This window comes from Vigna radiata, chromosome 7, assembly GCF_000741045.1.
Source record: "Vigna radiata var. radiata cultivar VC1973A chromosome 7, Vradiata_ver6, whole genome shotgun sequence".
Lineage (NCBI taxonomy): Eukaryota > Viridiplantae > Streptophyta > Magnoliopsida > Fabales > Fabaceae > Vigna > Vigna radiata.
In genome coordinates, this window is record NC_028357.1 from 2,070,306 (window position 1) to 2,097,723 (window position 27,418).

Below are 27,418 nucleotides of genomic sequence, written 5' to 3' on the forward strand. Positions count from 1 at the left end.
ACCTGTCATTCCTTTAATAGATGAAGAATTATAGGATCCTTATATGTATATATATGGTACTCTACTCTTTGAAATAATACATCAGAATTATTTTTTAAACCTTTTATTACACTAGACAAAGATACACATTTTTTTTACTTCTGCAACTTGAAGGCACGTGCAGTAGGTCCACCTCCTACTCACGTTGATCAGATTCCATCATTCTTCATTGACAACTATCCTGTGGTGTTTCCTTTGGCAATATTGGGCTTCAATACTACTTTTGCACGTACTCTCCTATCAAATTCGCTTTGTCCAATGGCATAGCTTACCCTGCTGATGCCACTTGGGATGAGTTACTAGCTGCTTACAATCTTATGCACAGGGTTGTTGTGGATAGGGTATGACGGAGAACAAGGCATCCCAAACTAGTAGGCCCAAGAGGATTCGTGAACAGAATAAAGCCACTGTGTGCATCTATTATAAGGAGATTCCGTGTTGCTGAGATGGCATTCTATTAGCACATAGACCATCATTCTATCATGATATTTGACCTTGTACCCTTCACTATTTTGGATATGCAGAATCTAGTCAAAATTTCCTTTCTCATGTCTACCCTAGGACGCACCTCTGACCTCAAATTTTCAAACTCCTAGTACAATCACAATAGATTCCAAGCGCAAGTAAAGTACAAAAACAAAATTGCTGAGGAGCAATCCGATCTCCTGTTCTTACCATGCAAAATCAATTACTTCTTTAAAACAATAGGAATATCCAAGATATCTTTCTTATACTGAATTTAATACTTACCGACTTATTTTAAATAGATGAAAGTTAGGTAAACTGTGTAGCAGAAAACATTAGTCGAGAATCATCTCAATGCCACTGACCCTGCCTTAATCTATATCCAAATGCCAATCACAATCACACTAGTTCTTTCTGATAAACGTTTACAGCATTTTAAAATTTGGTTTTTTCGCAACTTATATGTGAACAATGGTTTGCATTACTCGTCTCTTCTAGTAATCTAAAAACATTCAAAGAAAGAACTACCCCCTATTTCTTTTCAACAAATTTCTTAGTCCTACTATTTTACTAGCGTCATTTCTACCAAATTGCTATCAGCTACAACAGCAAAACAATGTAGCTTACCTGATAATACTGGCGAAAAGTGGCCAAATCAGAGAGTGCCTGCTTGGATGAAAGATATTTCAAATTTTCTGTCTCCAAAGAACTAAACGGAGAACTCTTTCCGTAGTAGCGATGTTCCAGAGAAACCAAAGCTGCGCCAAACTTCTTTGCCAGTACCTAAGGACAAAAAAAAAGGAAATATGTTTATATTATTACGTTTTCTTCAAAAAAAAAAAAAAAACACATAACTATTTATTGGAACAAAAAGAATAAAACCAGTCTTGTTGGGGAGAGGATTAAAGCGTTGCCATACTTAAATTCTGTGTTTACCTCTCATCCTCATAGACAACTAATACACGGGCCAACCCAATATTTGTTAGTATTGATGAGTACCCTTTTCTAACAAAAGAAAATATATTCTCTCTCTCTGCCTAATTACAAGAAAATAGTTTATTGTTGGATTTAATGAACCTTTCATAAATTTATATATAATTTAAAACCACCCTTGTTATTTTCTATTTTTTTGTCAGTACAATTTCTTTCTCTTTTTATTATCGTTATTTTAGTGTAAAAGCAATTAATGCAACAGAGATTATAATTGGGTATTAGGAAAACGAAACTGCATTTCATAAATAAAAAATGGAGAGTGCAATGCAAATTTGGACCAAGAATATCAACTTACAGCTAGATAGTCATTCGCTATGCCATTGGATGTGCCTTCGCCACCGATTAACAAAAAAATTGGTCCATCGGGAATCCGGAAATAGTCTAGGAACTCATAGTAACGCTGCCGGAATTGTCGGTGATCCTGCAGGGCAACAACCAATCTTTTAGCACACAATCTAAAGAATATATATATAAAGACTACAATGCACTAAAAATTTTGCTTCTAATTTAGCAGAGAGAGAGGGGGGGAATACATTGGGAGAGAAGTGATCGAGGGTTTGGTCGAACCAGTGCTCCTGATTGGTGAGATATTTGCCCTCCGACAACTTATTGAGCAGCGTACGAGGAGGAACGAGTCCGTAACTGAACGCCGGAAAATAAACAAACAGCAACAACGTTAACGCTGTCGCAATCACCCAATCTTTCCGTCTCATGGCCATGATACTCTGCTTCCTTGTGAAAATGGAATGATGTGTAGAGTCTTCCAACCTCAAATATTAAAAATATATGCATCGTGCTACATGAGATCAAAATATAAAATAAACTTCCCAAAATGTGCATATTACTTAATCTCTCCACACGTTGAAGAAGGCGCTTGATTAAATTAGTAATATTAGTAATAATAAAATGTGTTTATATTATAACAAAATATTATAAAAATGAAAAATAAGTTTTATATAATTTTAATTTAAATCATTATTTAACAAGTTATTTATTATTGTTCTTGTCTTGAGTTCGTCAAGTGACATCTCTTATATCAAGTTTGTGAAGTCATATAGTTTGTCAAGTCATATAGTTGGATCAATCACCATCATTCAATGTATTATCAACTTTGAAATAGGTATTTCATCATAATTTCATCCTTAAGGCTCTGTTTGTTTGAACATTCAAACGAATTGGAGAGCGAGGAAAGGAAAAGTAACTGAGTTTGCATTAACAGATTTGAAAAGAATGATTTGTGGGATGAGATACTTTTTTTCATCCCTTGTACTATAAAGAAATTTCAAGGTAATTATAGTAAAAAATCTTTTTTACCCCTGATAGAAAACGCATAATTACTTCTCCACTTTCTTCTTGCCCACCTCTCTTTTCTCCATGAGTTGATATTTATCCAAGGAGCAACCCCCAACTTTTCTTCATCTCCTTATTTCTATTTCTTCGCCTCCTCATTTTTATTATTTAAATACAACTTTTTACTTTATTTCTCTTCTACTTCCATTTATTATATATCTTTTGCTTGTATANTTTACTAATAATAATAATTAAGGTTAATTTTTTATTTTTTATAAACATTTTTACAATTAAATATAATATTAACAAATATCATTTTATATTACTTTAATACTTAGGGGTATTGGTAATCTCTAATTTCTACTAATTAAACAAATTTTTTAAAATTATCACATCAATCAAATCCTACACTAATTCTCATAAACTTCACTTCCAAATCCAATCTCGATTATCTTCAAATCCACTCAAGTAAACACAAAAAAAAATCATCCTCAAATTCCTTCAAATCCACTCAATCACTCTCCTCCAAATCATTTTCCCCAATCAGCTCAGGTGAACACATCCTAAAAAACACTTTGAAAGATAAAAGAAGGAAATGTATTTAAATTTTTGTTAGTTTTAGTTCTTAAATAGATATTAGACTGTTAGACATAATAAGAATTATATTTTAATATCGAACATCTAAGACTTTGTGATGTTAGTTAAATGATTATTGCATATAATTAAATTTTTTAGAATTAATGATTAATAAAAAAAAATCCATTGGATAAAATAATAAAGGAGTTTCTTTATCATATGTTAACTTATTAGAATTTGACATTTATATCATATTCTTGTAGAGTAAAAGATACGTTAATGAGTCTTACTAGACATCAACCTTAATTAATTAAATTAAAAAATTTAATTTTAATCAATTAATATTTTTTAAGTGAAATATCATTGTAGTTTTTGCTAGCACAAAATATACAATTAGTAAAATTTTAAGATTATAATTACAAATTGGATTCCATTAGTTCTATCTACCTTACCATAGTTGATTCTAGTATGTTATAATAGATTTTATCCATGCAAAATAGATTCCACCAGTTTCATCTCTCTTTTCATAATCCATTACACCACTCCTGTTATTACCACCATAATTAATTCCACCTTGTTTTTAAAAAAAGATGAAGTGAATAGGTATTTGATAACATATTTACCAAGGCCAGATTTTTTTATAAGACACAAGTTATACCATTGCAATCTTTTCTAAAGGTAAATTTTAACAAAAATATTTTTCTATATTTTAAAAGAAAAATAAAAAAGAAAAAGTAGTGTGAAATAAAAGTAAAAAGGTATTTTTTTCTTTATATTTTTTTTCTTTGTATTAGTGTGAAAAATAGCTCAAAATAAAACAATACACATCTCTAAAATATTTGTTATTTTCTTATCATATATATATTTATTCATTTGACAATATTATCGCATAAAAATATGAATAAATGTATATTATTTTTTTTTATCTTTCAGAATCTAAAATTTTTCATATTTAATTACAATCTTACTATTAAATATCTAAATTTTTTCTATTTGTTCATGCCTTGAATCATAAATAGTTTCAAGATTTTCAGTTGATATGTTATGTTACTCTTCTACGCAATTCTATTTGTTTAAATTTTAAGGTTTTTATTTTCTTTTATTTTATTGAATTGAGCCGATTAGTATTCTCAATATCATATATAATTAATTGTTTTGCTAACTTATTCATCAATTGAACTCATTGCTAAATTCGTTTCATGCTGAGTTACAATTTTATCAAGAACACCACATTGAGATTGAGTTAATTTTTTGAACATTTATTCTTTTCTTTATTTTTTTAAAACCAAACTCATATATTATATTTTACATTTTCAATTGCAATTCTATAAAGTATAACAATACAATCATAACAAATAAGAAATATAATAAAAAAATTGCAAAGTAAATAATAGAAAAATATGAATTACACATGGATTTTCCTAAACAGCAATTTCATATCAATTATTCACTTGAGATAGCATATTCTTAAGAAAATTCAAAGAAAAATGATTAAACTTTAATATACAATAATAATGCTATATATATATATATATATATATATATATATATATATAGAGAGAGAGAGAGAGAGAGAGAGAGAGAGAAAATCCAAGGGAGGGAGGGAGAGAATTTAAACTTAAAAAACTGGGTGTGCATAAAGGTTGAAAATAAGTTGTGCTGCTCTACGTTTTACAAGGCTTTTTAAAATTTAGGTCACCTAAAGGTTTGACTTTTACATATAAAAAAAATAAAATTAAAAGTATATTTAAGAACGACACTTTCCACATAAGAAAATTCTTTTTAAATAAGTTAATAGTCTATACTTATATATAGAGGTTAGTGAGCTTAATTCTTTTAGAAAGGCCAACAAATATGTAATATTGAAGTATTATTCTAAAAACGTTAATATAACAATTCCATCATTAAAAATAAATTAAATTTTTAATGTCCAAACTATTTTTAAATAAATCAAATTATATTTCATAAAATCAAATATGTTTAACTAAGTGGATTCGCATGTTTTGTTTTGATCTGTTATTATTTTGACTTTTTAATTTTCTCATTAAATAAGAAAAAAAAAACTAAAGTCACATTAACAAGAAAGCAGAGAAGTATGGTGCTTAGACACTAGTTTCTCTGTCATTCAATTATATGTACCTTTCGAAGCATATTAACCATAAAGTAGTATAGTATCCCTGCTGAATACTGATTTAAAGTGGAGGGGCCACAGACTCAAATGGAGTAATGCCAACCATGTTCCATGTTTTTCATCCACGTGTAGTCGTTGTTGTAGTTGGTGTTTTGGACCAATACAATAAAACGAGAGAAAATTTGCACCATCTTTTGTTAGGATGTCCCTTTCTTGAGTTTCATGAAAGATGTGCTCCAAAGCAAAGAGATAAATGAATGAAAAGAAAAAAAAATAAATTAAGAGACAATTAGATACTGAATATGTTTCAGTTCCCCGAATGGCTGAGACACATAAATAAGTAGTTGCAACTGCGAAGGTTGTCATTATAGCAGTAAACGCCTTTCAAAGATACACAAGTGCTCAATAATTCAATATTTTCCACATATGCCATCACAGTGTCTTTCTAGATAGACAAGTAAAGCTGGAAAATCAAGGCTACTTCTACTTCAAACCTTGAAACAAATGTCTCAATCAATCAATCAAAGAACTAAGAAAAAAAAGGAGATTCAGATGCGACAATTTCTAACACCATAGGTGGTTCTGTGTAAAGTTTGAGTTATTATACTCTATCTACCCTTCCCTCACCTGCGTTGGTTGGAAATATAAGAGAAACACTGTGCTGTGTAACCAAGGATTTAAAAGACTACAGTTATCATGATATTGAATCTTACAAATGACAAAACCAATATGAACTTTATAAGAAATATAAAAGATACCAACCTCTAGTTAATTGTCATGAGATAATTTCAATGATGTATGAATAAATAAAAAGACTAATTGGCGTTATTCCGACATGTTGGCATTTTCAATGGCATGAAAAGACCTTCAAACCTTAAAGTTACCACACAATATTCCATTGCATGGGGACTAAAGATTTACAGTTAATAATGCTTAGCAGTAACATATGATGTGTTAAAATAGGAAATCGGTCTCCACCATACTCCTCAAATGACTTGATGATCCAACACATTTGAGAGAATAGGATTGTGAACACAGTAGTATGGCAACCTTGTATCTAGAATGCATGAGAAATATATAAAGCCTTTCCTCTTTAAAGATATCTGGTGTATGATCCTGTTGCAACTGCATTTATGGCTGCCAAGATAGACAAACATGCCTGAGAAATGTGTATGCCACTACATGTCATGCATACTGTAACATACAAAAAGTTACACGGTTCTACTTTACTTTCATAGTCACCGGTTGACTGCACTCCAGATGAAAAGACCAAGGATATAGAATAGGAGTAATAAAAGGGTCTTTTAATTCTTCTCTATGTTATTATTTACTTCAACTCTCTAACCAAACAATGGTTTAGCAACAGACGAGCAGAAATTTCAGTGTTGATTGGCAGAACATTGACCCAGCATTACAACAGGTTCTTACCATATAGAGAAATCAATTTCTAATGTTTTGCCAGGATTTACTAGGCCCTGCTTCAGAAGGAAAAAACAATTCCTAAAAGTACGTAAAATTCCTCTTTACCAGTGTAAGTTTTCTTTACGTCAATATATATATATCTGAAGGATTTTCCATTTCACAATTAGGAAAACATACTAATATAGTCCTTGAAGGTTGCTAAACTGCTTATTCACTAAACAACTACGTACACTAGATTGAATGATACCATGACAGCCATGCTTTAAATGCCGTTTAGTTAATCGTTTAACACGATAACTAAATGAAAACAACACAATACTAGACATGAATGCAACAACAATTACGAGGATATGATCCAGGTTCAAGTGTAGTAAGATGAAATTCTGCTATTTGAGCCAAAATTTCATAAATTGATTATTCTAGTAAGACTTGAAAGAGGAGATGAGCTTGCAATATATGCAAGTATCTGGAATGATTCCATTTATCTAACAGAACATACTTCCTAACTAGTCAGACAAAATTTACTTTCCAGGCATCCTAACCTGATTATTTGATGTTGGCTCATGTATTCTCTGAGGCTTCATGTTCAAATCAATCATTTTGGTTCCCATCATGGCATGCTCATCAGCATTTGGTTCTGGCGTCAGACTCAGAGGCATCCTGTGATTTTGTTGTTTCTCTCCCATTTTTATTTTGGGCAGTGCATTTTGTCCTCTTTTAGTCTCACCTGGATCCAGAGGTTGTGAAGCTGGGTTTTCTGACTTACCAGGTTTTTCTCCTGGAAACTATGTTGCAAGCAGACATTAAACTTTATTTTTTTTTTAAAACAAAAGGCATCACTAAGACCCTCCTAAACCGTGGCCAATTCATGTTTGCAAGGAGAGGAATACATACCTCAACTCTCTGCCTAAAAAGAAGATATCTCTCATGTGTCCTTTTACCTCCAACATGAACTATCATATCGCACTGCAAACAAAGGGAACTTCCATCTGTCTCACAATAGAAGAAAGCTGCATCCAGATTCAAAGGAAAACCAGCAAATGAGGAAAAGGAAATACGAGAATCAGAACGAGGATAGTGAAAGAAGAGTATCTACCAGGTGCATTCTCACAAATGTCGCAGCGCGGCACATCGCTTGGACTTGCTAGACCAACCCTTACATGCCGGCTTGCTAGCTTATTACACATGTGAACCTGCCATCCCAATATAGTTTAAACTTTGAGCTACTGCTTGAAAGGTTGCCAGGAAAAGCCAAGACTTGAAGTAAACCAACTTGGATTTCATAACTACCCAAGTTCAAAGAAAGATAATTTGATAAAAGCATTTGCCTATTATGAAGCAATTACAAAATAGGCGACTCCTTCAATTTGAAGTACCACTTACACATAACAGCCCATGAGTACTTAGTTTTAATAAGGAACCTTCTGCTTTCTCCAGGTTCAGCCACTGATTCCAACATTTTTTTGGCATAACCAAGTGGTATTCAGAGCACAAGCCTCGGCACAACACTAGAGTTGCGCCTTGGTATCCGACTCGTCATAGATTCAAATCTTGAAATAACCTCTTTTACTTCGAAAAATACAAGGTCGTGTATAATCCGGAAGTATAGTTGACCCTTTTCCATACTTTCGACAACGAGAAATTTTCCGACACCAAGACACGTTAGTTTTTTTAATTCAACCAGGTGGTATCAAAACTCACAGGTCTAACAGATTGATCCACCAAGGGATAAAGTGTCCCCAGATGTTACAACTCCATACTAAAGGGAGGATCGAATCCTCGACTTGGTTAAGGGATGCAACGCAACATTTGGTTCAATGATTTCAACATTGTTAAGTCAGCCAAATTTTCGTGGATGAAAAAGAGACAAAAATTTCCACCAAACGTAACAAAATTGCTAAAATGAATTTAAAAAAAAAAAACATGAAAGGTTCATAAAAGAACATACTATATAGCAGGCATTGAGGGAGCAACATGAGGAATAAGAAAGGAGGAAGAAAAAAAGAAAAACAGCACCGAATGATGAGAGTTTGCACACAGTAGAGAAGCATAGTTAATGAAGTAAGAAAGAAAAGGGTATAGAATTGCACCTTCTTATCACAGGCACGGCACAGCGCGGCCTCGTCGGCGGCGCAGAAAACGATAGCGGCGGCGCTCTCACAAGCATCACAGAGCGTTCGCATAATTGAAGTTGAAGGCTTTGAATTTGAAGGTGTGTTGTTTTGCATGATCCAAGAGTGAGAGTTTGTTTATTTATTCTTAAAAATTCATAAGAACTGACACAATAAATGTGTGTTTGTGAATTTTGTTGGCCTCAGCGATTACTTCTCAGCCACAAATTGAAAGGCACTCTGTTTCGGTGTTGTGTTGTGTGGCTTTCACAGCACCTCTCGCATTATTCTCCGACTCATATCGCACCTGCCTGGGATGGGACCCATTTAATGCTCTTTATTTTTGCTTAAACTCAAAATCATTCCTTATACTCTCATTTAAAACATAAATTATATCAATTTCTTTCATACACTGTTTCGTCTAATGATAGGTGTAATATGTCACTGACTAATAAGTGTTAATAGAATCTTTCTTTTTTATTTTTTATGCATTCATATGTGTTTTTTCTTATTCTTCTTCTTGCACGGATGAAAAAAAAAAAGTATTTTTTTACTTTTAATTATTTATGTTGATTTTTGTGTCTTTCTTCAACAAAATTCAAAATCTCAGATTATATTATCTCCAAGTTTTGATTCATTAACTTTAAGATTAGTTTCTCACTTTTCTATTAGTTTCACTTTTGAGATTAATGTTTCAGGCTTAATTTACTTTGGTTTCACACTTGAATCTTGTATATGCTAATTGTAATCTAATTTGAAACTTTCTACTCAATCAAATTGAAGCATAATCAATAATGATTGGTAAATCATTAAGAGTTAATCACTCTTATCATTTTATTAATGGAATCTAGATGTCTTTCAGTATATAGAGTCCAAAATTATATTTTCATATTTCTCTTGACTTAGATGTCTATCCACTATAATGTTTTATAAAATTTTCTTCTTTAAAATTTAAATCCAATTATTTTATTAATCAAATTGTGACATTTTTAATATGTAAGATATCAAATGATTATAAATGCAATTAATACCTAATCAATTTACATTATTTTGAGAATTATAGGAGATTGATATTTTATGTAGTTGACTGACCGGATTGCATTATCTGCCTATTTATATAATATAAAATGTAAAATGTGTTAAATTGACAAAAAGATTATTTAGTTCAAATAAATAAGATTTTAAGGTAAAATCATAAGTTGAAAAAAATATCACACTTAACCCTTTTTTTGAATACAACTTATATTGATGGACAATTCAACTTTAATTAAATAATAGAACGTTGTAAATTATAACACATTATAATCTATGTTGAAACTCACTTTCTATGCCATTTCATCAGTGGGTGTGTGATAATAATTAATTATGGTGTACATTTAATTAACAAAAAAGACAACTAATGCCTCAAATTTACAAAACCAAATTTTTAAAATAATTTTGTTGATATAAATTATTAAAAACATTCATTTTTAAAATTAGATAAATCTCTTTCTTTATTTTATATTTTTTCCATCCTTTAGTCAATGTTTAGTTAATTATCATCAAATCATCTTCTCTCTCTCATTCTTTTTTTTTTCTTTTTTCTTTAAGAAGATTTTGTCAATTTATGTTCTTTTTCCTTGTTACTCTCACTTCAAATTACAGGTGATAATTGATTATATAAAAGAATTTTAACACTAAACGTGAAGAGTGATAATTGATAAATCAATTCAAGACCACACTTTGACATGCTGTTCACTACCTCACTTAATAACTTTATTTGATAAAATTTAGGTAATTTATTTTTTATAAACTAATTAATCATTTCAATTTCATATTTTATTTTTAATTGTTGTATATTTATTTATCATTGTTATTGTGTGTGCCAAATAATGTAATTGTTATCATAATTTTTCAAAAAATAACTATAGGGAGTCAACATGTTTAGTTGTATTTGGTGGTGAGAAGAGATATCACTAGGTTTTATATTAAAATGTGTTTTTCTTATTAGTTGTTTATATTTTAATCGGTTAAATATTTCCTAAAATAATACAAATCTCACAATAAAAATATGTATCTAATTTTAAAAATAAAAAATTAAGAAACTAATTCAATCTAAAAAAAAGTGTTCTTTTATAAATTTGTTACTGAGACTGATATGTTAAAGTTATTTAATTTTAAACAAAATCCCCTAAATAACTTTGCAGTTAAAAAGAATAAAAATTATTAATCTATACACTGACATAATTCCTATACTTTTTTCATCTGCCCATTTAACTCACAAATAATATTTGAGAGCTACCTTTGAATATATATTCTTAATAAATATTTAAAAAAATGATAAAAAGAGTTATTTTCTTATAAAATAATTAAATTACACAATCATATCCAGATGATGAACGAAATTAACACTAACATTAATTAGTTTAAAGCAAACATGACAATTATTGTAATTAGATTTGTTATTAAACCAAAGTCCAATCCGAAAACTAAATGTTTAAGAGAAGTTATATGATTACATTTATTATGCCTTAGCTACTATAACTAATACTAATTTTGAGTTAACGTCAGATTATAGAAGGAAACAATGTTTTTTTCAAATATAAGCAAATTTTACTTCATTTCATGATTTTTTAATATAATTTTATTAATATTTTTACCTTTTGTTACGCCACTGTGTGTTTTTAAATTTTTCTGATGACCTCTTAAAAGAACATTAAGGAATAAGTAAGACTTAGTTTAGATAACTTATTTAACATTTGTGAAGTTGATTTTTTTTTATAGATAGTAGTGGAGGTAATGTTTTTTAAACTTTCTTAACACAATTTTTATTTAATTGAAAAAATCACAATTAAAGCAATACTAAAATTATTTTGAAAATTAAAATTAAAATCTTCGAAACAAGCTCTAGATCACTATTCATAAAAAACACAAAACCTAGGTTAAACTATTTTAATTACTATTAATTTAATTTTGTGTTTATACTGTTCGTTACTACTTGACCTCTCAGACTAAGGAGAAATTGAAATGTTTAAAAACCCATTTACAAAGATGAAATAAAAAAGTATATGGTATATAAAACTCTTCAAATGAAGTGCTTTTGACATCTAAATATAAGAGTTGGGTAAGTCTAAATAAATGAAAAAGGTAAAAATATGATTTTTGGTGTTGGAGGGATTTTTAGTATGTGGAATGATAACAATGTATTTATCCTTAAATATGTTGGGAATTCAAATCTTAAAAATGCATAATGGGAGATAATGATAAATATAATGATAACTTTTAAGAATGAAATACGAAATGAATAAAGTAATTTGATTTGGAAATTGTTTGGCTGACTCAACCAATGTGTGTAGCAACTAATACTAAAAGGCTATGTTAATTAATGGTATCAAATTTTCTCTAAAACCATTTACACTAATTCATTAATGTCAACTTTTGAAGTTGATCAAGTCAATTTATCACTTATTTTAAATTATGTTTTCGGTCAAAGCAATTTAGTGTTATGCTGGCCAATATCAAGCTAGATAATTTTTAAAATAAAAATGTATTAGTATTAAGTAAGTATTTAATATAATTTCATTTGCATTAGTTTGGTTGTTGTTAATAAGTTAAAAAGATTAAATATATTTTTTTCCATAAATTATTATAAAAAAATTGTTATGTTTTGAAATTAAATTTCAAAGTATTTTATTTATAATTTTTTTTTTATGGAAGTAATGGAAAACATTATATCAACAAACAAATACGTGAAGGTTATTTGTTACGTAAAAAAACCTTTTACATGTCATTTGTTGAAAAAATATTTTATACGACTTTCATATAATATAGACTAAATACTTATAATTTAATTTATGAGTGAAATATAATTCTTTATAATAGTTTGCGAATAAAAAACATATTTAATTCGTTTAATGATAAATTCTCATAAGACCTTGTTTTTACAAAATAAAATATAACCAAAATATAAAAGAAAATAGAAATTGTAGTATAAAGGACTATTAGATATATTAGACTCGACTTGAAATTGAAACATTGACGTCATTTGTGGGGAAAAAAAAAACTTTAACCCTCAACTAGAAAGCTTGTTCTATATACTGAATAGTCTCACATCGCGTAAAAGTCAATGTCAATGAAAATTAAAATATTTCTTCCTCCCTCAATCTTCAGCCTCTTTTAAGGAGAAAATCGTGACGAAGTTTCATATTCCAAAGCGGACAATACATCAAATGTGATGATTGACCCTAATGATGTCATTTGGTAGACTTTGGATCAAAACATTGACACTGCTTATGAGAATGAAAACTCTCCTAGTCATTGATTGGAGGGCTTGTTCTAGTAGTGTCACACTGCTTAGGAGTTGAGACCATAGATAACTTAAATACTCTTTCCTCCATCAACCCTTAAATGTACTTTTTATGGACAAAATTGTGACGATGATCCAAACTCCAAAAAAAACAATGTAAGGATCCTATATAATGATATTGCTCGACAAACTTAGAATCGAAACAAAATATATATATATATATATATATATATATATATATATATTAAAACCAATTTTCAATTCCTGTAAATTAATACATTCCTTTTAATTTTTAAGATTTCATATTTTACAATTTTTAAAAAAGAAGCTTAAATTAAAAAAAAAAAATTCTTAAAATTATGTTTAATTTACTTTTTTTTAATGAACGTTCCACTAAATTACCTTAAAATCTACCTAACCATATTTAATGGTATACAACACTTAGATTTGATGACTTCTTATAATTAGCATGAATATCACATGGAATCTCGTGTGAATTAACAAGGACTACATAATTTTACAAGAAAAAAGTTGATATTTTTTTTCATGAGGTACATAGAATTAGAATTTTATATTTATAATTTTTTACTGAATTGACCCTAAATTAATTTCCTTTTTATCAAGGAGTTTTAATACATCTATAATTATGAGCTTCATCTGTTCAATCCAATAGACATATCACATTTATGACATCCCAATTAAATGAAATGACACTTTCTATTTGGAATTAGTAATATAATTTTTTTTAGCAAATCACACATCATTGTATATTAAACTTTCTAATTCTTTTAGAAGTTTATCTAAAAGATTTGTAATAGGAAGAAGCTTCAAATACCACACATAGTTACTACATATGTTAGTTTTATATATCTCATTTGATATCTAAGTATTTGAGAATCTATAAATTCTACTTGCATTGTTTACAAAATTTTGGATTGTCCTTTTTACATTTGAGTAGTTGATAATTTCCACAAGCACAAATCCCACTTTTGATAGGCCCAAAAATTCTTTCACAAAATAATCCATCTTTTTCAGGTTTATTGGTTTTATAATGAAAAGTATAGGGTTTTGTTGCCTCTTCCACTGTCTTTCCTAATGGTAAGAGTCCTTTTCCCAAGCACTTATTTGTTAAGGAGAAATCGATCCAATTAAGAGTTGTTGATGTTTATACTGATCAGTCATAGAATAAATTAGATTCAGTCCAATTGAGCTTCCTTCCTATAAATATGGAAGTTCTTCTCATATATAAGAAATTTATTTAGTTCCATAGCTAAAGATCATAATTCTAGAATAAGCAATTGAAAACATTTTGGAGCATTTGTAGGTTTAGGTATTATTCCTCTAATGAATATAGTCCTGAGTACTTCTTGGTGAGTTTTAATATGATAGTAAACATCTCTTGTAAAATATGAGCAACAACAAATCCTTCAAAGTCCCAAACCTCCATTTCATCTACCTGTTGTCCTCCATGCTTAAATCTTCCTCTAATGGGTTGTTGTGTAACAAGTACATAATTTCCATTGGAATGTCCATGGATTTTATCATCAACTTGATGAATTAATTTCAAAATATAAGTTTTTTCCATTATAGTAGGTTGTTTGAAAGAAATTGTTGTTCTTCAATAAAATATTTTTGCTTTTTCTAGGATACTCTAGTTTATATATCCATGGATTAGATGCTTGTTTACTAGCTTCATATAATTCAAAAGACACTAGTTTTCTCGAAGCTTCTTGTTCATATGTCTAACAAAATGGTGTTATTCGATATGTCTATCTAGCATACCTCTAGATCTACCGAGCGAGTATTCAAATATTTGTCCTACATTCATTCGTGAAGGTACCTCTAGTGGATTGAATATCACATCAACGAGTCCTCTATTTAGCAAATAAGGCATATCCTGTCTAGACAAAATTTTTGAAACGATACCTTTATTTCCATGTCTCCCGGCCACTTTATCTCCGACTTTAATTTCACGTTTCTGTAAAATAGATATCCGAATGGTTTCTGGATTATAACTGGAACCCCCCTTTTTTTTGATCCATCTCACATCAATTTACTGCTTATAGATAATTTTAGACAAGTTTTCTTTTTCATTCTTATTACTTTTTCAATTTTGAAGAAGTAATAAGAAAAAAAAGTGTTAAGTTTTTCCTATCCCGATGTCTTTCTGTAAGACTTCCTCTACAATATTGTTGCTACAATAGGAATTAACTGAAAGAGTATATTCATTTTTTTTTTCTAGGGCAACAAAGTTTCATAGTATTGAAGGGGTATTTTTTTTCATGATTTTACTTTAGTACGTTTATAGTGGTGTTTTAAATGATTTATTTATTTCTACAGTAGAAATTATAATAATATTACTCAATAAATCATTTGAAAGTTAAACGGTAGAAACTTGAATTAGTTAACGGTAGAAATTATAATAATATTAGTCAATAAATTATTTTATATTACTATTTTTTAATTAGAAAGTTAAACTTTAAAATGATTTATTGACTAATTTTTTATAACCATAATATTTATGCTCACTATTCTGATGATTAATTTCAAGTAGATATTAGATTATTTTCCCGTGGAAGTACCTTTTTTAGTTACATTCATAAAACTTAAGCAAACTTTTAAATTAAGATCTAGATATAATCTTATTTAGATTTTCATCTATGTATTTATTCATGAAGTTAAATAAGATTTTCTATCTCTCAAATTGTTCTGTATTATTTCTTAAATTTATTTTATTATTTTTTTATATCCCAATATATTATAACAAAAATATATTAACTATTTATTGTGTGAACTTAAAACAAAATTTTGAAAGTAGAAAAAAAAAACACTTGTCTACTTAGGTCAAATTCATGTGATTTTTTTTCATATTTTTAAACCCTATCCCTAGCCGGTTAAAGACCCAAAAATCAGGCCTTGAACAGTCCTATATCATAAAAAAGTGAAGCATGTGTTCTTATTCTGTACCTTATTTACACATTGGAATATAGTTTAATATTATGCAAAAACCATTTTGTTTTAGAGCGAGTTTGTAATTTTAATGGTACTTCGTACTTGTTAAAAGTTATATCTTAATTATGAGAAGATGTGCTCATCTTTTGTTGCTATATTGATTTTTGGGTTAAATATGTTTTTAGTCTTTATATTTTGAGGCGATTTTGGTTTTAGTCCATTTTCAAACTATGATACAATTTAATCCTTCAATTATAGAAAATTTTGGTTTTAGTCCATTTTACCAATTTTTTTTAACTTTATTTATTGTTTCAAGCATGTTTCTCACTGTTTGACACATTTTTACTTCAATATTAAGTGAGAAACACGCTTGAAACAACAAATAAAGTTAAAAAAATTTGGTAAAAAGGATTAAGACCAGAGTTTTCTAAAGTTGAAGGATTAAATTGTACCATAATTTGAAAATGGACTAAAACCAAAATCGCCTCAAAGTATAGGGACTAAAACCATATTTAACCCATTGATCTTTTATCTTATGGTGAGTTTTTACTGTTGTTTAACAATAAATTACTTATAAAGAAATGAAAAACAGCACCACCCAATAAAATACAATTCAAATGTCAATGTATATGCATATTGATTTGAAATTACGCTTATTTAACCAATAAACTACAGCCTCAAAAGGCCAATGGTAATTATAAGTTAGGCTACAAATCAGTGTTAATGAAACCATTTAACTAATTACTCGAGTCATCTTTTGGCTTTCTAAGAGTTTTAGATTTTGAAATAAAAACTAACATAATTTTATAACAAGTATTGTTTTTGTATGTAGATCCAGAGACATACTTTCATAGTTTAATCTTACGTTAGCTTTTATTTAGTCTTTTCAATTCTCATGCTATTTATCTTTTTTATAATTCAAATTAGAATCATAGGTATTAGATACTCTGATATTCAAGTCAGTTAAAAGTTACCAATAAATTATAAAAATAGAAGTCGTTCAATAAATATAACTTTTTATCTTTTTATTTTTTTTGCATTTATAAATTTTATATTAAATTTTTGGATAAGACTGATCCAATTATGATCCAATATCGTCTAGGTTTCTCTTTACTTTATTATTCTATGGATAAAGATTTAAATCCAATTAATTAATTTTTTTATTATTTTTTTATCAGTGTGAATATTGATAATTGTACTGTACATACCAATTGATACGGTCTTATTGATCGGTCAAACCATAATAATAATGAAAAACTATTATATATGTCTAGTCTTCCTTTCCTTTTACCTATTCAAGTTTTAAGAAAACATAAAAGTAAATAAAATCCATGAAAAGTAATTATCCAGACAATTCTGTTGTTTCTTTCATATTATATTTTGCTCAAAATATTTCACTCTAAATATTTAAAAAATATATTTCATTATTAATAATAATTTTTTGTTTACGTGATTTTTTTTTTCATATAGATTTATGTAATTATTCATTGTAATTTATTAGTCTCACTTAGAAACATTGCTGCAGAATTCGTACATTAGAGAAACATGAAGAGAAAGGATTCCACACAACATGCCAGATTCTTCAAAAGAATTAACAATTTATTTTGGTACATCCTCACACATGTTTGACCCTTATATTAATATTAGTTTGGAATCTACTGCATATATGACACACACTAACCTAACTAACTTAATAATTTTGAGTAACTTTTTACATATTAATAAAAATATTTGTAAAAGTATTATTACAAGTTTAGTAAGTTTTTTAATAAAATAAAGTTTTAAAAATATTGGTAAAATTTGCCAGTAAAGAAGAATGAATCTTTTCAAACGGTTCTCTATATTATTCAAAATGATAAAAAAAATTATATAATATCTTTATTTAATTTTTCAGAAGGTCAATATTATAAAATATGAGAATTAAAGTCGAAATTCATATGTGCATAAGTAGTATAATAAATAATTATACATTATTACGCTATATTATTACAAGTAATATACGCTACCTTAGGAACATGAAGTTAAGGTGAAGCCTAGTAGCATGGAAACATTAATAATAACTATCTACCATATTCATATAACATAACATGATATAAATACCCGTTACTTCTATAACTACTGTTAGCTATTACGACAGGGATGAAGGTATTCATGAAATTGGATTAAATAAGATGGAAATTATAACAAGTATAAAAATCATATAGGTGCAAAGGAGTTATAAATAAAAAATTGTAGAATATCTGTCTATCTCTATATATATTTATTATTTATAGTAATAATTTTTTTTATAATATTATTATAATTGTTAGAATAGACTCTAACTATAACTTTGATACTATATTAGAATTGAGTTTTAGACCTAATTCAACATTACAAAACCGACTTGTAAGGTGAGGTTTGCACCCTACTTATATATTATAAATTAATTTTATCTATTATAAATTGACCTTATCTTTAGTCGACGTGGGACTTTCAACAATAATTTGTATAATATTTCTCAAACGCATGTGTCGTATCAAATTTTGACTCAATTATTAGTTTTTTCATACCTTTCTAGGGTTTGAAAATTAATGTAAAAATAAAAGACGAAAAGATTTTGTACGTTGAAGTTCAAATTGTATTGGTGGTAAATGTAGTGCCGTAGTATACTGGTTATCTTTTTTCATACACACACGTCAACGACTGAGCCTGCAAAAGTTGGAAAAAGAAGGTACCACGTGCATGTGTTTCAATTTGTTTATGCTCTCTTCCTGCATAATTGAATCCTTCACTTCATTCACACTGCATTATATCTGCATTCATTGCCATCATATATTTAAATATTGTCATTACCAAAATAAACAATGTAATCTATTATAGAAGGCTTTTAATCTTTATATTAACAACTTAGTTTTGTTGGGATGTTATTCTGAAATTCTGAAATTATAGGCGTTAGGAACGAATCGGGTACAGTGGAACAGTATGGTGGGTAGGTTGGTAATTTCCTGCGACTGTGATGTGTGAGAGATGAGTGTTTGTTTATAGCGCGATCGTTAAATTTGTTTGAAAAAAAAAAGAAAGAAAAAGGGTGAAAAATGTAGAGTGAACTGCAACTAACAAATTAAGAGGGAGACGCTATATCTTCTCCTCATTGTTTCAAAAGCACATTCTCACCATTTCATGCTTTCACCGTTTTCCTTTCTTTTCTGTAACTACGCATCTTCCTTGCAGCTCAACAATTTTCAACTTCGATTTCCTTTCGTCACCTTCTTCTCTTACTGTTCGATTTCAGATTGCGTTTGCGCAGGTGAAGAAATGCTTCCGCCTTTTCTTTTTCAGTTTTCCTGCAATTTTGTTTCGCTTTTTAATTGATCCTTTTTTCGGAAGTTGTCTTTCAATTTCCGCATTGTATTTCTCTCACACTACCGAGGCTAAAAGCCTTCGCCGTTGTTGTTTGTTTAAGGCTTATGAATGTTATCATCGTTCAGATTATTGTTGTCTTTATTGATTTGTTAGTATTTGTGATCATTTTTATTTATTTATTTTATATTTTATCTAGAGTTTTGTTTGTTCTGAAATGTGACTTTCCTTGTGCTTGATCCATAACAAAAGATTAATGTTTATTATCTGAATGAAGCTCGGATATTAATTCGGGACATTTAGTTCCAATTTTAACCGTTTCTTCTTAAACACGGCAAAATTTGCGTCAGATTAACGGTTCAGCTTCGAGGCACTTTGCTATTATGGTTTTATTTTAAATATAAAATCGTTTCTAATTTATGTCATTTTTTGTTTGGATTATCTTTTACATGCTACATTTAGGAGAACAATAAGACAATTCTACACAAGAGAAATAAATGGGAAGTTTAGTAAGATAATTACGTCCATTCAAAATTTTCTTTTCTTCTGACAATACCATTTTGGATATTTTATTCCTATACTTCTCAGCGCACCCAGCTGGTGAAGAATTTCTTGCAAAACTTGACTCCCCAGTCTTTGTCGCCGTTGGTAACTCTCTAAAACTAATTCTAAAAGTTCAATGTTCCATGTGAGGGAGAATTTGACAGTCTGTTCTGTGTCTTGGGGAACATCCCAGAAAACTCCTATTTTTTCCTTAGAATACGTAGAGCACCGTATTTTTGTGTAAAATTATGGGAGCATGTCACGCTGGTCAAATATTACTTTTGGCCCCTCTCTGGAAAATTTTATATTTGAAACTGCGTAGAACAAAATCATTTCTTTTTTTTTATTTGTTGTTTATGGAGCTGTAACCTTTGATTATTTTGTAGCCGCAGATAATGATTGGGGGTTGAAAGCTTTAGTGGCCCTTGTGTTCCATACCATCCCAGCAATAGTACAAAACAAGATTCAGAAAACAACTTAAAAAGTAATAAAATAACTGAACGTCGAAGTGGTCTTTTTGATGCTTTGAATTCGGGACATGACCTCGTTGTCAAACTGGGGGCCTTGAATTTTTAGAGAGAAAGTACAGGAAATGGGTTCCATTGCAGAGGAGGCAATGCAAGGCTCAGCAGGCAGTGAGGAGAGGATTCTTGTTTCTGTTCGTGTGAGACCTTTGAATGAAAAGGAGCTCTCAAGAAATGATCTGTCTGAATGGGAATGCATTAATGGCACAACCATCATTTACAGGAGCAACCTTTCAGCTACAGAAAGGTCCCTGTATCCAACAGCTTATACATTTGGTACGAAGAGGCTAAACTTACGAATCCATGCGTATATTTGCTGATGTTAGGTTTATGTATGAAATGCTTATAATCGAGATGCAGCATGCAGAAAACATTTTTGATTGAAAAATAAGTTAGTGGAAGCACTGGCTTAATTTAATTTGCTTCATATAAAGCTACCTGGGTTGTGAAATTGTTGGGTGTTTTGAATGGTTTTCATTTATACGATAAGGCCAAATGAATTTACTTGGAGAATGTGGTGGGAATTCATCATAATTGATGTTGATGACGCAAGTTGATGAAATTTTTCGGGGTTTTCCATCAAAGGCTCTTTGGGATCTTTGTTTAGTAAAAGTTATATTAAAATGTCATAAATCTGGTCGTTTCTATGCATGGAAATAGTAGGCGGTTCATTGTTTTTGCCATTTAAACGATTCTATTAAGACCATACTCACGGCTTTAATTCCATTAAATCAACATGGGTTAAAAGCTGAAATTGACTCCCTCTCTTCATCCACCTTGATTTTTTTTTTCTTTTTTGCTGTAGATCGAGTATTTAGTGTTGACAGCGACACAAGGCAGGTGTATGAAGAAGCAGCTAAGGAAGTTGCTCTTTCAGTTCTCGGTGGCATCAACTGTGAGTTTGTTTTCCCTTTATCGCCTTTCTTCCTTCATAAGAATAAACTTCCTTGGAATTTCTATATTGGCTTATTTGGTCTTTGATTAACTATTTGATCAGCAAGCATTTTTGCATATGGACAAACAAGCAGCGGAAAAACATACACCATGAGTGGTATAACAGAGTACGCTGTAGCAGATATTTTCAACTACATTGAAAAGGTAAATGAAATATGAACTCATCAATTAATCACTGCATTGCCTTTTCATTGTCAAAACCCTATATTCATTGCATTTTTTATATTTCACAGCACACGGAAAGGGATTTTGTGTTGAGGTTTTCGGCACTGGAGATCTATAATGAATCTGTCAGGGATCTCCTAAGCGTTGACAGTACACCTCTCAGACTTCTTGATGATCCAGAGGTAAATATCTTTATCAGATTTTTAAAAAAGCTGGTGCTTCAACATTGTACTAACAGTTTGTAAGTTAAACAGAAAGGGACAGTTGTTGAGAGACTCACGGAGGAAACTGTAAGGAACTGGAACCATTTTCAAGAACTCATTTTTTTCTGTGAAGGTAAGGACTAAGGAAGTTTACTCTCTATCAATTTTTGTTTTTGTTTAATTTCTCATTACAAATTGAGTTTTTGCCCAGCCAGAGCTGACTGCTAAGTTATCATAAAATTGATTGGATATTTCAGCTCAAAGGCAAATAGGGGAGACAGCACTGAATGAAGTGAGCTCCAGATCTCATCAGATTCTTAGACTGGTAAGTCTATTCATCTTTTTGTCTAAGGGAAGAGAAGTTTACAGGTCTTCATTGCTAAGATTCCTTAATTAATGATTCTTCAGACAGTTGAAAGTTCTGCAAGTGAATTTATGGGAAATGGGAGCTCCCTTGCCGCTTCCGTGGTATGACTGATTCACTCAGATTACAGAAAAATATTGAAAAATTACTTTTTTTATGTTGAAGAACAGTAATTGAAACTAAAAATCTTTTTCCCGGGTACAGAATTTCGTCGATCTTGCTGGGAGTGAACGGGCATCCCAAACTAATTCAGCTGGTACTAGGTTGAAAGAGGGTTGCCACATTAATCGTAGTTTACTAACTCTAGGAACTGTCATCCGCAAACTGAGGTTAGCTTATGAAGTTTGCATTCAATATTTATTTTGCTCAACTAAATGCATACTGTCTCCACATACTTTTAGCCGTATCCAGCACTTTACCCCACAAACAGCCGATCTTTGAGCAAGTTTGAAATAGCAGAGATACGTGTTGGATTTAAAGATGTTGGAAGAATGTTCATTTTTATAAACATAGTTTTTTCGGCTATATGAGGTTACTTTTCTTATTATGGAATATGGTGATTTCTTAACCCCTCTTCAAAATTCAAATTTATTGTGATTATTTTTTACCGATCTTTCTAGCGGCAGGACCTGCAAAACTGTACTAACACAAAAAAGGAAACCACCATAATGTTTTTCTGTCGCCTTTATCTTTTTTCTCCATCATTTGTCATTTCACTCACTGTTCACTTTTATGCATTTTCATATAGATTAACGGGTCAGCTTTTTCTGTTTTTAAAGATATACTCTACTTGGGTACAAAAAGATTATAGATAGTAAATATTGACAACCAATGAAAGAAACACAAATATTTACCATTTAATAATGCCCAAAATTATAGCGCACTACTTAATCGTTAATTTACATTATTTCATGCAATAATCTGGCCGTCTGATTCTATTACAATTATTACTTTAAGAATTATGAAGAGAAGAAACTTTTTCGGACTTTTTTTTTCATGAACTTACCGAATGCGTCAATATAATCCATATTTGGATATATTAAGAATCTTTTATACTCATTTTTGAGAAACACTGCCTTACCCTAAAAACAATTAATTTGATGGCAGCAAGGGGAGAAATGGACATATTCCTTTCAGAGATTCAAAGCTAACCCGAATACTGCAGTCCTCGTTAGCAGGCAATGCTAAAACTGCAATCATCTGCACCATGAGCCCTGCAAGGAGCCATGTTGAACAAACCAGAAACACCCTTTTATTTGCTAGTTGTGCTAAAGAAGTGACAACCAATGCAAAAGTCAACGTAGTGATGTCTGATAAGTTGTTGGTCAAGCAACTGCAAAAAGAGTTGGCTAGACTGGAAAGTGAGTTGAAAAATTTAAGGCCAACGAAACCTGATACGTCAGCATTACTGAAGGAAAAAGATCTCCTAATTGAGATGGTAAGGATCAACATTCTCATAACAAAGATTCGTTATGTCTGTCAAATTAGAATTTATTACGCTAATGAAATATGTTCACCATAATGTTACATCATGTAAGTGCATTTCCTTAAAAGGTGAAAGTAGATTGCGCTGTTTATAAGGTAGTAGATTCTTTCCAGATTGTTGTTTAATTTAAACTATTTGTTACTAGTCCTGTAATGTTCTGCAGTTCAGGGTTTATTTCACAACTTCCCTGTTGTAAAGCTTTTATTAGACAAGGGCCCCTGAAATGCTCACAGAACAGCCAGTTTCAGTTGGTCTTTTTATGTATGAAAAAATGCATTTTGGTGAGATAACTTCAAATGTTTTCCACTATTATGTGTAGTTACTGATCATTTACGCCCAATCAGCTGATAAGTTTTAGAATATATGGGGAATGAGGGCACTATAATTTCCTTAAGTCTGAGCTTGTGTTTCACTTATAAGTTCCCTTTTAAGTTGTAAATATGAATCTTGCTGTTCCTCTGTTCTTGCAGTTAAAGAGAGAGGTAATGGATCTGAGAATGCAGCGGGACCTTGCTCAATCTCAAATTAAGGATATGATTCAAGTGGTTGGAGACGATAGGTCCTCCAGTGAATTGGTATGAGTACTGTATTTGCCTACTCTAAAGCATTAAAAGTAGTAATTGTCCTTCTTTTTTAATTTATTTTATGTTCAAACTCAATATCCAGGACAGTTTAGGTCATCAGTATCCCAAATTACGTGTGCGAAATTCATTTGACTTTGAAAATCGAACTGTCGAGCTACCAAATTCGTTAAGTTTTGACTGCATTGAGAGTATCAGATCTTTTGATGCATCTCAATATTCAGATGGACATAGCATTAGTTCTGATGAGAACTATTTCCAACTCCCTGATTTGGAAAAGAGTCTTCCCGTCAGGATTTCTTCTCCTGCGCTTTCTGTTGAAAGTTTTGATGATGCAAGGAATGATTTGGATCAGAAAAGTGTTGAAGAACAGCACGAAGATAATTTAGAGGAACGTTGCAGGGAAGTTAGGCGCAATGGATCTGAAGACATAATTACAAACACCCATAAACATTCAAATTCAGCAGATATAAGTAAAATTTTATACACAGAGTCTGTTGCATCATCTCCAACCGTCTCAGGATTAACCGAAGTTGATAACAGAGACAAAGAAAATCCAGATTTGTGGTCAGCTGGTCTAAAGGACAACAAAGAAATAAACAGCTTAGAAGAACGTTTTGTTCTTCCCTCTCCACAGAAAATATCTCGATCACTGACACAAAGTGGTGCATCTAGTTCTAAAACTGTGAAATTAACCAGAAGTAGAAGTTGTAAAGCGACTCTCATGAGAGATACATCTTCAGATTGGTTTGACCAAGAAGAAATGATTCAGAATACAACCCCAATAGGAATCGAAAAAGACTTCACTGGAACACCGGAGGGCCCTCAGAAGAAGACTTCGACACTCAATTATAATGCCAAGGCTGAGAGGTTATCATCGGATGCTCACGAGAATTCCCTGGAAAGTACTGTAGATATACAGAATACAAAAACCTACATTGATAACGGAAGTTGTGACGATAATTCATTACCACCGGGAGAAAAGGAAAAAGATGATCTTGAAAGTTCAAATCTGCAAGCGAACCCCGAGGTATGCAATCTAGCTGTTCATCTTTCTTCCTTAATTTGCCTTTTTGTGTCTTCCTTTGATCCAACTATAAATGCTTCTAATCTACTAAATGGATTCAGTTTTGTATTTTGGTTAACCATGTAAGTGATGGAAGTAGCATGCCTATATAAAACCCTTTTCATAATGAGAATTCAACCAGTGATTCCGAGTTACTTTGCATGGCAGGTTCCGGCGACTGATTTGCAGTCGGATAATGCTATAAAGAAGTTCAAAGATGTTGGTTTGGACCCATTGCAATCTGAGGAAGAAAAACAGATGGAATGGTCGTCAGAATTTAAGCGGCTGCAGAAAGAGATTATTGGACTCTGGCATGCTTGTCATGTTTCATTGGTTCACAGGACTTACTTTTTCCTTCTATTCAAAGGAGACCCATCGGATTCTATCTATATGGAAGTAGAGCTAAGAAGGCTGTTCTATCTCAAGCAAACTTTTGCCAAAGGGAATCAGACCGTGGAAGACGGATATATCCTTAACGCTGAAACAAGGTAAGACTTCAAGCATTAATCTTCTTTAGAAAGATTTATGAATTTGTATTTAAACAAGTTTCTCGTGTTTTGTAATTACAAAACCTACAATGTCTTTCTTTTGCAAACAGCCATAGGTATCTGAGAACTGAGAGACAGATGTTGAGCAAACAAATGGAGAAGAAGCTGTCAAAATCTGAAAGAGAAAACTTGTATATTAAATGGGGAATCAGTCTAAGTTCAAAGCATAGAAGGTTGCAGCTGTCCCATCGCCTGTGGTCAAGAACAGATGACATAGACCACATTAGAGAGAGTGCCACCATTGTTGCAAAGCTGGTTGGTTCAGTAGAGCCAGAGCAGGCTTTCAAGGAGATGTTTGGGCTCAATTTTGCCCCCCGAAGCACAAAAAGGAAATCTTTTGGTTGGACAGTTAGTATGAAGAATATTTTGTAAGCTTGATTGTCAAAGCACAAATTATTTTATAGGAAGTTTGATTTGGCCATGTAAAATTTCCCCTTTGGCTCCATTTAACATAGGACTTTCTTTTTTTCAACCTTCTAAAACAATCTCATCCCTATTTCATGTTTCTAACTTCAATTGCTGCTTAATTGTAAAGAGTTGATCAGGATTTACAATTCCAAGTTACAGATTTCTTTTTGTATAATGTGCTTACCTAATAACTGAGAACTATCCTTATTGTGCTTAAAAGAATGCATAGTAACTAGTGAACAATTAGTTTCTATAACCCTTTTCTTTCACATTTAAAGAATCTTTGAAGTATTCTCTAGACTCTGCAATTTGATTTAGAGACGAAGTTGTTAGAACAAGAGAAGAAAATTATAAAGAAATCTTAAATTTGATTTAATTGATTGCCTACAGAAGTCTATACTTCCTAATTAAAGCCTACCATGAGTTTTTTTTCATACTAGTTTCTAGTTAAAAGCTTTCTATGTTTTTGTATAGAACATTCAATAATGATTATATAAACTTATAATTTTAAATCATAAAACATTTTATCCCTTAATTTGACATTGACATTTTCTTTTTTACATAAGGAAAGGAATGCATTGCTTGCGGAGCTGAAGCTATGATAATAAGTTAATCTTATTTGGTCTGAGGTGTCGTCGATTTCAACGGAGATGGACTGATCTTAAAAGCTCATTATAATGTTTTGGAGATAACTTGTTTGATATCTACCTTCACAAGGAAACCATTCAAAATATCCAAAATCTCCTATCGAGTCACTAGGTAGTTGTCTTCAAATTTTTTTCACGGATATGATAAACTTGTACATGATCATTTTGCTAGTTTTAAGAGTTAAGGATGTTGATAACACTTGCATAGAGTTAAAGATGTTGTTCTTCATGACTTGGTCCACTCAACCCAATCTTCCTTTTCATTAGGAAAAAGTCTTTTTAACAACTCTTTTTTGACAACTTTTTGACAACGCATATGTGGCAGT

The 27,418-nt window shown here is 30.7% G+C and overlaps 3 protein-coding genes across 7 annotated transcripts in view; 1 reads left to right on the forward strand and 2 right to left on the reverse strand.

The window, feature by feature from the left end:
- LOC106768526 (probable serine protease EDA2) overlaps positions 1-2,284 on the reverse strand; it is a 10,741-nt gene extending 8,457 nt beyond the window's left edge. The window contains exons 1-3 of the mRNA XM_014653717.2: positions 2,031-2,284; positions 1,793-1,918; positions 1,132-1,287 (exon numbers count right to left, since the gene is read on the reverse strand). Of these exons, the coding sequence (XP_014509203.1) occupies positions 1,132-1,287; positions 1,793-1,918; positions 2,031-2,216 (468 nt within the window). The 5' untranslated portion in view covers positions 2,217-2,284. The remainder of the gene's footprint in view (positions 1-1,131; positions 1,288-1,792; positions 1,919-2,030) is intronic.
- A 3,504-nt stretch (positions 2,285-5,788) lies between these two features.
- Positions 5,789-9,325, reverse strand: LOC106768527 (B-box zinc finger protein 18). 3 transcript variants are annotated; one of them, XM_014653719.2, is made up of 5 exons: positions 9,007-9,325; positions 8,013-8,109; positions 7,811-7,926; positions 7,459-7,701; positions 5,789-6,121 (listed from the first exon to the last, which is right to left on the reverse strand). In XM_014653719.2, the coding sequence occupies exons 1-5, from the start codon at positions 9,142-9,144 to the stop codon at positions 6,107-6,109; spliced, it is 609 nt and encodes a 202-aa protein (XP_014509205.1). In that variant the 5' UTR covers positions 9,145-9,325; the 3' UTR covers positions 5,789-6,106. The 3 variants fall into 3 exon arrangements, with proteins under 3 accessions (XP_014509205.1, XP_014509206.1, XP_014509204.1); XM_014653720.2 differs by having other exon boundaries at positions 5,789-6,631; positions 9,007-9,323; XM_014653718.2 differs by having other exon boundaries at positions 5,789-7,701; positions 9,007-9,324.
- A 9,888-nt stretch (positions 9,326-19,213) lies between these two features.
- LOC106768594 (kinesin-like protein KIN-7H) lies at positions 19,214-26,617 on the forward strand. Of its 3 annotated transcripts, none has more exons than XM_014653828.2 (14): positions 19,214-19,550; positions 20,533-20,946; positions 21,476-21,565; positions 21,668-21,768; positions 21,858-21,971; positions 22,044-22,125; positions 22,250-22,317; positions 22,401-22,460; positions 22,561-22,685; positions 23,464-23,794; positions 24,313-24,417; positions 24,509-25,453; positions 25,658-25,977; positions 26,088-26,617. In XM_014653828.2, exons 2-14 carry the CDS (start codon positions 20,739-20,741, stop codon positions 26,407-26,409), a joined length of 2,871 nt encoding a protein of 956 aa, XP_014509314.1. In that variant the 5' UTR covers positions 19,214-19,550; positions 20,533-20,738; the 3' UTR covers positions 26,410-26,617. The 3 variants fall into 3 exon arrangements, with proteins under 3 accessions (XP_014509314.1, XP_014509315.1, XP_022638471.1); XM_014653829.2 differs by having other exon boundaries at positions 20,539-20,946; XM_022782750.1 differs by lacking the exon at positions 19,214-19,550 and adding an exon at positions 20,126-20,251.
- The last annotated feature ends 801 nt before the right edge of the window (positions 26,618-27,418 follow it).